Source organism: Amphibalanus amphitrite, unplaced genomic scaffold (assembly GCF_019059575.1).
Source record: "Amphibalanus amphitrite isolate SeventyFive unplaced genomic scaffold, NRLGWU_Aamphi_draft 000397F_arrow, whole genome shotgun sequence".
Classification (NCBI taxonomy): Eukaryota; Metazoa; Arthropoda; class Thecostraca; order Balanomorpha; family Balanidae; genus Amphibalanus; species Amphibalanus amphitrite.
The window spans coordinates 203,346-215,615 of NW_024881891.1; the positions used below are offsets into that span (position 1 = coordinate 203,346).

Genomic DNA, 12,270 nt, shown 5'->3' on the forward strand with positions numbered 1-12,270 from the left:
ATGCTTAGTAAGATAGCTGCATAAATCGCAAGTTGCAACTTGTTGCAAAAAAAAAAAATGCGCGCTTAACCAGTGAATGGCGACCTTCACAGTACTACAAAAGAAACGCTAGAAGCATAGAAGCGTAGAAGCACATGATAACGGTGAGTGGTCTGCTACTACCAGACCAGCTAGCCAGTCGAGTGTCCAAGACTCAAGTGTAACGTGTTTAAGTGTGCGTGACACCGAGGGAGAGTGGACGAGTACTCACTCCATGACATCCTCCTCTAGGGAGAGGTACAGTCCGACACACTCTGCGCGACACTCCTCGTATGACGAGCCCAGGTCGGTAAACATACTGTCGTACGTCTCGCCCGGCGAGTAGCAGCTCGAGATCTGGGGAGAATAGGAAGAAGCACGGTGAAGAGTGAATTAATAGGCCGACATAGCGAATAAACTACATTGAAGATTCGCATTAAAGAATGGCGATTAGACCCCACCACATGGCTTCGTCGTTAGGCTTGGACGGAGACCCTGAGCCACAACACTCTACATGCATAGAATGATAGAAGGCAAGACCTTCATTCGTCAGTCGGTAGGCAATTTCCGTGAATAAGAACAGCACCGCACGTCCCAGGGTACCACAATCTGTCTCACCATTTCGCCCTCTACCACCGCTGGTGATCTCCACCTGTCCCTCGCCCTCAATGTTTGCAGCGGTGTTTTACGTTAAAGTGTTTTGCCACTCACCGGTTCATTGGTCTCAGTGTGTTTCACCACAGCCGCGTCGTAGTTGAGTTTGCCATCCTTGTCCTTCTGAAACAGCTTACCGCTGCCGTGGCCAAACAGCTCGTGCAGGCCGACCTGGACCTGTCAGACAAATAGACACTGGTCAGAACTGCTACCGGAGCACAGATAATGGTCAACATCGGAAAATCGGTCAGAAAGATCAGATCGGTGAGAAAAAAAAAACACCAGCCACAGAATCGAAGCCCGTGACGGACCAGCTGAGCTCCACGAATGTGTAGCGAACCCCGTGAAAATCATCACTCTTTTCGCCCGAGCGCACCCTCAAAGCCCCACCAACAGTTAAGTACTGCCCCCACTATCCCCTACCTCAAACGCCCTGCGTGCGGTTCTGCCTCACCACACCGTACTTACCTCGAACGCCTGCATGCGGTACTGTCGCATCAGCCCGTACTTACCTCGAAGGCCTGTGTGCGGTACTGTCGCATCAGCTCTGCGTCCTCTGTGCCCAGGAAGGGCAGCACGGCTGCCGAGTACGCCGCCATGATGACGTTCCCCAGCGAGACGTTCTTGAAGCCCTCCTCCTGGCGAATCTCGTCGTAGTTTGGAATGTTGATGCCGGCCGGCACGCCGCTCCCCGCGAACGCCAGCACGTCCAGACTGGTGAAGTCCGGCTTCAGGAAACGGTCCTTCTCGTACGTCTAGGTGGATAATGGTAAAAGGGGTTAGAATGACCACCTACGGTCCCAAGCATTGCGGGGCAGAATATCGCCACACAGCAGAGTATCGCCACACAACTGCAACACAATGTCGTTTTATCGTTGACTTCAACGTCAGCAAAATCGAGCACGGCTGCAAAAGCTACTTGCTGAGTTGACTTCTGCATCATACACCTAGCAATGAATCATTTTGATGTGAAAATCAATTCCTTTTCGGTTACTTACTCGCCTACGCCTTTCCAAATATGACAATAATTGATATGCACACCTTTATCACAATTGTCAACTACTCTTTACCCCTCACCTCCTTCTTCTGACTATATTATCATACAGTAGCTGCGGCAGATCCTCAACCTTCAATCCACCGCCATTCACCAATGCATCGCTCCTCGCGAGACCAGCACGTCCGTATATCGAGGCGACCAAACAAAAAACGTCAGTGTCGCCGTGTCAAGATTGCCACTGACTACACAACGACAAAGGTCGAAAAAAGCAGGAATTTCAACTTCTTTGCGAGATTGCGAACTGCCTGGCCCAAACACTCCATCGTGCGCTCTTCCCTTCCACCCATGTAGCAAGCAGCCACTATCAACAGCAGCGGCGCGGCTCTCACCTCTGGCCAGGGCAGACGGGGCAGGATGGTCTCGGCGGCATTCACCAACCGGCCGAACTTCTCGCTCATCGGACCGTTCACCATGGCGGCGAAACCCTCCCACTCGGCGCGCATGCCGGTCGGGTCGCGGTACGTCTCGATGAAGCCGATGTAGCTGAAAGGGAGAGAGAACAAGGCGGTTACGGGACGGTCCAGTGATGTAGCGGTGATGAGTTGCATGTAGAAGAGGTAGCAGAAGGAAATGCCGCCCGTGACAGCGCAACTGTCGGAGAATCGCACACCTACGTAAAACAATGTAATGGACTATCGATCCAATTTACAAACATCTGGCAATAAAAGCAAATGCAGGCAACTTAGCTGATCTAAAACATTCATCACAAAAATTACACTATCACTCCTCCGCAACAGGAACTAGAAGCGAGTTCGAGAGATGAGCTCTCTGGAGCGCGGCGGACAGATAAAGCTCTCACGTTTCGACGGCCGGTCCCTTGTTTTTGATCCAGTGCCGACTGCCGTCCTTGTGCGCCGCCAGAGAGCCACTGGTGAAGCTCTTGATGTACTCGGAGAGCATACCTTCCTCCTCGGGGTTGGCCGCGTGCTTTCTGTGGGAAAGCCGGGGAGTGGTCACTTTAACGAGCACCGATTGTCGCAAATGGGCAGCAGAGGGATGGTATGCATCGCACGGGACGGAGATCCTATGATGCAGTTTCCTGCGACACTATGTCAGTGAGATGACGAAAATCGGTATCCTCAAACTAAGACGCATTAAATGGACAAGATAAAGCTTGGTTTGATAGCACACCACGCTTGGATGGTCACGAACGCATGTCTAACAGATCTCCTAGCACAGTGCGTGCCATTGTCCATCGTGCAGAGCGTCTCCGTCCACGACGTACCGTGCCTCCTTGAGTTCCTCCACGACCATGGCGAGTAGCGGCGAGTAGTCGCCGCGCGTGACGCTGAACTTGGCCCCCTGGAACTCCTCGGGGCCGCTGGTGAGCGCCGGGTCACTGTCGCTAAGCACAGACGCCAACCGAATCTGACGGCAGGAGACGGGCCAAGGGGTCAACTTACGAATACCAAATTACCACATCAAGCCACGTTATATATAATAGTCTGCTCTAAGATGCATTTGTTATTGGAACACATTTGACATATTGAGTGTACTCTCATATTGACGTTCTAATATTTGGAACAGATATTGAGCAAGAAGCAATAACCGACCTATCCCGTCAAAAATGACACAAGCATAACGTAAATCAGCGCAAACTTAAAGCATAGTGATAACCATTATGGCCCAATATCCGACATCATCCCCACCTCGTAATGGTTAACACCATTGACGACCGTCTTGAATAGTCGGTTGTTGTAGGGCTCCAGGTTTTTGTGCTTCATGTACTGTTTGACCTTCTCGGCGTCTTCCTCGGTGCAGTTGGCGGAGAAGTACGTAGTTACTCCCTGTGGCGAGACGGGAGGCGTGAGCACGGGCGTGGTCTGTAGACAGCGGACGCTTGACAGAAGACAGCGCACAGTCCGTAATAGATAGGACGTATGGACGGGACGGGATAGAACAGTAACAATAGGCAGCGGACACTGGACAGGATACATAGATAACGAGACGAAAAAGAAGTCCAACATACCCTACCAGTGCCGCTGGCGATAGAAGGAAAAATGACAAACGAAGATTACTTAAGCCAAGACGGGGTACATCACCACTCCTTTCCCAGTCACGCCAGCATTACCTCCTCCCTATCCCCTTCCACCCTGCACCTTCCCTCGTTCCCACCTTGTCCCCGAGACCGAGCTGCGCCACGCTGTCGTTCAGTGTGTAGAGTCGCGCCAGGCAGCCGTCCAATAGTCGTTCCATGGCCTTGCTGTCGGTCTCGTAGGCCCGCGAGGCGCGCACCAGAGCGGCAAACTTCTCCTGAGCCACCCCTGGCACCTTCTTAGTGTCGCCGAAGTCGCGGTAGTTGCCCATATCGGAGTAGATAGAGCTGCTGTACACCAGGAACGCCTGGACGTGGGGAGCCGGTCACTAAGCATGTCTGCTGTTCTGGCAGAAGATCGTTAGATGTTTTCACAAAAATATGTGAACCATAACTAATAATACGGAAAAGGTAGACAGCGTAGCAGTCACACCAACGAAAATGCATAGTTCGATAATTATAATGCACTAACGCACAGTGCCAATAATCCAGAATAATTGTTCAAAGCAGAGTTCTTAGTGCGTTAGCCATGTTCGAGGGCTGGAGTATAACGTTGCAACTTATGCAAACATCGCGTGTTTTCACAGCCCATCCCGTATTCAGCCCCAGAACTTTAACTTATCGAAGTTTTTTTTCGGCGTCACCACCAACAGAGCAGATACCAACGTTTTACCGACTGGTCGTGAATTAATCATTGACCGACCTTCCAGTCATCCTCGGTGAAGCCGCACTTTTCCAGCGCCACCGCCTTCAGTTCATCACAGGTCTGTTGACGGAACACTCGGTGGAGCAGGACAAACGCCAGTGGAGACTCCGGAGACGTCTGAAACACGACACGTTTCTGGGAGTCAGTGGGGGGGAGGGGAGGGGCAGAGCCGAGAGACAGATAGCGGGGAGTCGGGCGAGGTTCTGAAACACGACACCGTCCGGGAGTCATTGTAACCGGGAGGTGTGGAGGGGAGACAAATCCGGGAGACAGCGAAGACTAGGGAGACTCGGACGATTGAAAAACCACACGGCAAGGGAGCCGTGGGGGAAGGGGGGAGGGCAGGGGGTGTCCATAACACATCGCCGACCGGTGTCAGGTGGGGAAGGGGGGGTGAGAGGTGGCAGGGCAAAGCGCAAACGAGATCCTGGTGGACGTCGGGAACGGACCACGAGCCTATTGGCAACCAGGGGAATGTCGGACCAATAAGGCAGGAGCCAACGCAGTCAGTCATTTCTCAGTCGAGGCCGGCCCTGCGCTCACCTGAAGCAGCACGATCAGGCTGCCCTTCCAGGAGGCCTGCGCGATGTGATGCGCGTATAACTTCTGCTTGGACGTCAGTCCGCCGAAGGCCACATCACAGTCGAGCCGCGAGAACGGCTGGTTGTTGGGCAGGATGTATTTGGACGACATATCCTCTCCGGAACAGCAGCCGCGCGCGAGCCTGCCGGGCCGGGGGAGTCGCGTCACCATCACCACTCGCAGTTATCAGTCACAAGAGGGCCGCGTCGGCCGTAGCACACTGCAGTGGCCGCAGCTTCACGGATCGAGCGATTAGCACATAACCGGTCGCCGTCTCACCGCGACTTTTAAGACAATGCATAAGCATCGTGAGGGCTAGAAAAAGTGAATCTTAACCGCCCCTCATATATCCCGACTATCCTGTCGCCAGTTCACACACCAACACTTATCCTCACTACCGCCACACAATGGAAAAATCGGCCGTCTCCCGACCACAGATCTACGAGCACGGGCAGCTATCCACCTGCACCGCGCCCCACACTGCGCGTGACCGGCAACGGCCGCCGGCCAGCGCTGCCGGCAATTGGACACGTGACTGGGCATTGACCTGAGACACGTGACAGGACATTAACCAATCGGGCGGCACAGACCCATTCGCCAATGGCTGACCGTCAAAATGGGGGCCAGGTTGGCTTTGATTCGTGCCGAGTAGGTACTTGGCGCAGGGAAAGCCGAACTCCCGAGCGGAATTTACCAAGTGAATATTCACTTTATTCTCTGTGATTAAACAGAAAGAAACGTGTAAAAAATGTGTTGAACTACTCAATTCAGCAGGTTGTTAGTGATAGCCTATTAAGATGTTCTCTTGCCTTGCCATTGAATGACGCTTGGAGCGCGTCACTCAGGACTTCTGAGCATACAGACGCATTTTGGCAGACCAAGTACTGACAGCAAATCATCAAATCAGCCTGATGTAATGCTGCAAGAACTGCCCATTATTACAACTAAAAGTGGCAGCCAGAGCAGTTAGTCCGATCAGGATAGTCCTGACCAGTGCTCACTCCTTTCTATAATTTTTGTTTTGAAGCAGATGAGTCATAATATGGGTGGTACTGGTGTCATTTCTTGCCACTGTTTTATATAGGTTCGTGTTTATTGTCAGAGTGGCTGGTGCTGGCTGGTTCTGATATGTCCCCTGGCTGCAGACTGGTGCAGTCTGTTACCTACCTCTGCTGCCATGCCCAGCAGTCTGGGGCTGAACTTAAGGACTGCAGTGGAAATCCTCATCATAAAGTGCACTGAAGACAATGATCCTATTGTTGGAGATTAATTACAGCAATAATTGTGATTAATTCTGGTTAAGGATTTACAAAACAATTTTAATTCTAACTGCTCCAAAATTTTATGTATAGGTCATTTAATAACTCAGTCCAAAATAAACACTGAGCTATTAAATCAAGTGCTCAATATTCTGCCAATCTAGTGAAAAATAAAATTAGCTGACTTAATCCTTTGACTAAGTGATTGTTAACTAGGTTGATCATCTATCTAATATTTGGCTTACCATTGCTTGCAACTTGCAATCTATTCATGCAAGTGAGCAACTGCTTCCTTATCCCTGCCTGGGTACCTAGGCAAAACTCAGTAGGTAGGTCAGGTTAGGTCAGGTAAGGTTAGGTTGTTTTAGTTTTTATTAGGCCATATTTTATTTTCTATATATATATATTTATTTATTTATTTCTATTTTATTGAATTCTTGTGTTTTGTAATGTTACAATTCTGCCACTGCACTTCGTTGCCGCACTGGTGAGGTGTCTGTTGCGTTATTTTGTTGTTTGAAATACTTCTAGAATTCTCTTCAAGAAGACAATTATGTTGGTATAATTGTGATAAATTGAAGATAATTGCCCATTTCAGTATTTTTATGATGGTTTCCACATCACTTAGCATGGAGAAGTAGATTCTGAGTTCTGACTAAAGATTTTAGAAAATGTGTGTTTTGACAGGCAAAGGTCTTAGATATCACTGTTTCATCCATTGAAAACTTCAAAGATATCTTGTCCTATACTGGAATAATTACTAAGGAATAAGGATCGAGTATCACAGAGATAATGCGAGACGGTTTCAATTTATTATCACTCTGCTACAATAATAATATTCCAGCCAGTAAATGGATGACTAGTTTTAAAATGAGGCTATCTTTAAGCGGTGAACACTTATACCATAATATACCTTAAATTACGCGGGGAAATTTCAATAAATAACCTTGAAATAACCAGTGAGTGGACGTTGCGGCGTTCATGACGCAGTCAACTTATGAGAGTCCTCCTTAAAAAATACGAAATAAGGACCACGTCCATGCAAAATCGACAGGAAAGGCACCAATATATTACTATTGAATGCTAAAAGTAACAAATACACTTACTTTTTCAGAAAATGCGGTCTACAGCTGGCTCCTAGCCGGCTTATACCGCGCAACAATTTGCCCGACAACATTGCAATGTGGCAGCAAAGAACTCATTAATTTGGTAGCACTCGACTTTTGAAGTATTTCGAAGTATTCCCCCTTCTCAGAATGCAGAGCTGCATGAGAACTGCTGACTACGTAAAGGAATCTTGGCTGACTACAACATAGGCGTAGGAACGTTTTCAAAAGTGGGGGGGCCAGGGTCCCAGAGGTCCAAAACCTAACCTACCCCCAAAATCCGATTTCTCCTCGGATTTCGGCCACTTTGTTTTCGCAAACATGCTCAGAGGTAAAAAAAAAATCGAGACAAAAAAAAAGAAAAAAAAATTGGTTTAAATTTCAGGGAGTCTCCCGTCCATAAACTCAAACTGATGGACGCGTTCCCCTGTCCTCCGCAGCCGTTGGCACCCATGCAAATTCCAGAGGCATCCAGCAACTTTTTCATTACGAGCAAGCGTGAAACGTGCAAAGCGAGTCTTTTCAATATACCTATAAAAATCAGCATGAACGGCCCAGCTAGGCTCAGCCAGGCCTATAACGTTTTTAAGAGGTTTTATATCAGCGACCACTGCAACTGGGCTGATTGACTATCACTTATCAGAGGCCGGTGTGGGACTTTTAGACGGTCTGGGCCTTCAGAGGCCAGTTTAACCCTCCACGGCCCGGTCCTATAGGTTTTCTACATACGCGCTGGCCGAGGGGGCGGGGGGCGGGTACGACCCCCCTCGCTGTTTCGCCCCAGGTGGAGCTAGCGCGTCGCGGTAAAACGAGCGTGTGCGCCGTTACGAGACGCAGAGATCGATACCCGATTTTATGGTCCTAGGTCAACCGGTGACCTCTGACACCGTTCCGTGCTTCTATCCTCAGGATACTGAAATCCTTCTCCTCCACACCGCCACCCCCCTCCGGGCTGGACAGGCAACTTTATCTCATGCGGGCTGCTCCCTTGGAGCGGCACCGCTGCTCCCGAGGGAGCGCACCCCGTAGCCGAGTGCAGTGAGTGCCTTGGGGCTGGGTGGCCTGTCCTCTGGACGGGCTCAGCCCCGGCGACTCACTAGGGTGCCTGCCCAGTGCCCAGACCAATGTCTCCCCCTATATCCTATCATCCTTCCGGCTCTGAAATGGTCTCATTGGACCGAAAGGGCCTAACCCAACAAAACAAACAAAAACCGGTGACCTCTGAGGTCAGGTCAAGTGCCTCAAGGCACGGTTCCGTTTTTGGTGAATAACTTCGCAAAAAAATGGCCGCAGAGCCGCGATTTTGCCAGCATCGTGTTCGCCTCTCTCAGGCGCGTCGAATGATATGCTTTTTGTTTGGGTGAGGTAAACTTAGGGTGTTCACCTCGGGTCACGGTCAGGTCGGCGTCCCCAGGTCACGAAATTGGTCGAAGGAGGTCATGTCGCATATCATTCGATTCGGCAGGTCTTCTTGAGTCCATAGGTGGCTTTCCCGACTCGCTAGCTCAATTTGATCGGTACCTAGTTATTGACGAAAAACTAATAAGACCCTTATAACTTCATAAATGACGTCGCGCAAGGTCAACATTGCAAAAGTGACGCATCGAACCTTGCAAGGAGTGCATGAAATCACGATTCGGTGTGCTTGAGATAGTTGGAGATCGATCGTTCCCGGCGCCAGAAAAAGTTTTCAGTTTATCCCCATTGACTTATACCTAATGGTGAGGTCACGAAAATGACCTGACCTCATATGAACTTTAGGAAAAATCCGAGATATACATTATACAAGTTGAGAGACTCCTATTGGATACTAGGTCCTCCAAGGTTCATTTCCCTGTGAAATCTCCTCTGGCAGTGAGGGCGTTGCGAAGTTGCGACATCTGAAGACCGTGCAGAGGTTCACTTATGACCACATGGGTCAGTGACCTGATCTGACCCGAAAATGCGGTTGGTGTCGAAAGATCCCGTTTGATTCAAAGGTCAGGTATGCCAAGCTTCAGCTCTCTATCGCCGGCGTGTTCGGAGCTATCGCAAAAAAACCTATGGAGGGGCAGCACCCGCCCCCCCCCCCCCCGGCCTGCGAGGGTTAAGGCCCTCAGAGACCAGTACAGGGCCTGCAAAGGGCAGGATGAGACCTTAAGATGCCGACTTGGGCCATCAGAGGCTAATGTGGGTCCTTACAGGCCAGTATGGGCCCTCAGAGGTCAGTGTGGGACCCTAAAATGCCGGCATGGGCCGGTGTTGGACCCCAGAGGCCAGCAGAAGACCCTCAAAAACCAAGATGGGCCTCAGAGGCCGGCATCAGGTCTTCAGAATCCCGTGCAAGGCCCTCAGAGACTAATGCGTGTCCTTACAGGTCAGCATGGGCCCTTAGAGGTCAGTGTGGGGCCCTAAAAGACCGGCATGGGCCGGCGTTGGACCCTTAGGCCAAGGTGGACCCTCAGAGGCCGATGCGGACCCTTAGAGGCCGGCATCGGGTCTTCAGAATTCAGTGCGGGGCCCTCAAAGGCACCTAAAGGCTAGTCTTGGGACCCCAGAGACAGAAATGAGGCCACCAGAGGCCGGTGTGAGGCCCTCAGACGCCGGCTGGGCCCTTGAGGCCGGTTTAGGGGCCCTCAAATGAGGTCAATGTGGGTTCTCAGCGGTCAATGTGGGCGCTTGACCGCCACTGAAGGGCCCTCCGAGATCAGTGTAGGACCCTCAAAGACTGGTTTGGGAGCTGTTAATAGCTAGCGTGGGATTCTTGAGTCCCGTGACAATCGAATAAGGGCCAGAGCCCCATACGCCCATGGGGGCCCATTGGTTGTTTGGGGGGGCCAAATGATATGATGGCCCCCTGATTAGCCTTTGGAGGGGGGAAGGGCATGGCCCTGATCCCCCTCTGCGACCGCCACTGCACTGAAAGTGGAAGGGGGAGGGGCAGAAACAGACATTGCTGGCCCCCAGCCTGTTTGAACCGAGGCTGAGGCACGGTCACCCTGGCCCCCAGCTACTACGCCTGTGACGAACTATGCCGACTCCAAGCAGATCCGGTCAAGCGTTGGTCGTTTGTATACGCATTCTCCTGCACCGTGCTAGTATTGTCTTAGTATTGCCTATACCTTTTTAGTGCTCGCTGTCCCGCGCCTCGTATTCAACAAAATGTTGTCACCAGGACTCACAGTCTTGTCTCTGATATGGTTTCCTTCATTGAGTGAAGGAAATTGCGGCCAATAACGCTGTAGAAACAAAAAGGAATCCTCATTAAAGGGCAAGCTGAATAGTTGTCAAGTTACCGGGTGGTAGGTTAGGTACAGACAGCAAAAAGTGGGGGGGCCAGTTAACATTGCTGGCCCCCCCACCTCCGAAAGTGGGGGGGCCATGGCCCCCCGGCCCCCCCTGTTCCTACGCCTATGGACTACAACCATTCATGATGGAGTGTCTCGCATCCAGGCAAAGGCGCACACAAGGGGGGGGCACACGGGCCCGTGCCCCCCCCATTCGAGTTGGGGGGCCCAACTCGAAGGAAGGGGCCCATTTGAGGCGGCCGAAGGCCGCCTCAAATGGGCCTCTAACTAATCCTTAGACCACCGAAGACCGTGTACAAAGGACCCTCAAATGGCCTTAAAGGGCCCTCAGATGGTCTCAAAAGGCCCTCAGATGGCCTCGAAGGGCCCTCAGTTAGCGTCATAGGACCCTCATCTGGTGTCAAAGGGCTCTTAGATAGTGTCAAAGGGCCCTCAGATGGCCTTAAGGAGCCCTCAGATGACCTCAAAGGACTCTCAGATGGCCTTAAAGGGCCCTCAGATAGCCTCAAAGGGCCCTCAGCTAACGTCAAACGGACGTCAGAAGGCCTTAAAGGGTGTCAAAGGCCCCTGAGCTGGCGTCAGAGGGCCATGCCCTTGCGTCGAACGGCTCTCCGAAGGCTCTAAAGAGTCCTTTGCTGGTGACAGAGGGCCCCCAGCTGGTGCCAGATGGCCCCCAGCTGGCGCCAAATGGCCATCAGAAGGTCTCAAACGGTCCTCAGCTGGCGTCAAGCGGCCCTCAAAAAGCCTCAAGGGGCCCTTAGAAAACCTCAAGGGTCCTCAGAAGGCCTTAAAGAGCGTCAAAGAGCCTTGAGCTAGCGTCAGAGGGCCCCCCAGCTAATGCCAGAGGGCCCTGAGCTAGCGTCAAACTTAAAAAACCCCTTAGCTGGTGTCAGAGGGCCCCAGGTGGTGTCAGAGGGTCATCCATTGGCGTCTAATGGCCATCAGAAGGCCCAAAAACACGATCCTCAGCTGGCGTCCAACAGTCCTCAGCTGACGTCAAGAGGCCCTCAAAAGGCCTCAAAGGCCCCTCGACTGCTCAAAGGGCCCTTAGAAGGCCTCAATGGGAACTCAAGAGACGTTAAACGGCCCTCAAAAGGCTTGAAAGGGCCCCCTGCTGATGGCAAAGGGCTCGCACCTGAGTCAATAAGAGCCTTGTCAAAAAACGGACCTGAGAAACCTTGCCGGCCCTTCTGCGGGACTCCTACACTTACCTGAGTGGCCCCCGTTTACTGAGGGGCCCTGGTTATTGATGGGGTTCCTCGTTACTTAACGCCTGGTTACCAGAGGGGCCCATGGTTACCTGGTGGGCCCCTGATCAATTGAAAACCCCTGGTCATCTGAAACGCCCCTGATTATCTAAAGGGCCCCTAATCACTTGGATTCAGTGACATAGCAAGGGAGCGAGGGGGTACGTGCCCGTTCTCGGGTTTAGGGTTCCTTCAAAACCGAGGGGCCCTGCGGCGCCAGTTGGTAGCAGAGGGTTCGCGCTGGCCGCACTTCAACTCGGAAGGACACCACAGGGCTTGTGGGGGCACGTTATTGGCTCATATGTAGCCACAATTATCT

At 51.7% G+C, this 12,270-nt stretch overlaps 1 protein-coding gene across 23 annotated transcripts in view; it reads right to left on the minus strand.

Annotated features, from left to right (window-relative positions):
- LOC122390467 (dipeptidyl peptidase 3-like) overlaps positions 1-12,270 on the minus strand; it is a 36,733-nt gene that overhangs the window by 2,061 nt on the left and 22,402 nt on the right. For 6 of the 23 annotated variants that reach the window (XM_043383437.1, XM_043383428.1, XM_043383425.1 and 3 more), the window contains exons 2-11: positions 5,014-5,194; positions 4,468-4,587; positions 3,845-4,072; positions 3,379-3,516; positions 2,955-3,097; positions 2,529-2,660; positions 2,059-2,212; positions 1,185-1,427; positions 730-849; positions 251-375 (exon numbers count right to left, since the gene is read on the minus strand). In XM_043383437.1, coding sequence (XP_043239372.1) covers positions 251-375; positions 730-849; positions 1,185-1,427; positions 2,059-2,212; positions 2,529-2,660; positions 2,955-3,097; positions 3,379-3,516; positions 3,845-4,072; positions 4,468-4,587; positions 5,014-5,163 — 1,553 coding nt within the window. In that variant the 5' untranslated portion in view covers positions 5,164-5,194. Of the gene's footprint in view, positions 1-250; positions 376-729; positions 850-1,184; positions 1,428-2,058; positions 2,213-2,528; positions 2,661-2,954; positions 3,098-3,378; positions 3,517-3,844; positions 4,073-4,467; positions 4,588-5,013; positions 5,195-5,431; positions 5,588-6,556; positions 6,643-7,224; positions 7,268-7,417; positions 7,617-12,270 lie in introns of those variants that run through there. The other 17 variants (XR_006258159.1, XM_043383422.1, XM_043383421.1 and 14 more) reach the window with 17 other exon arrangements.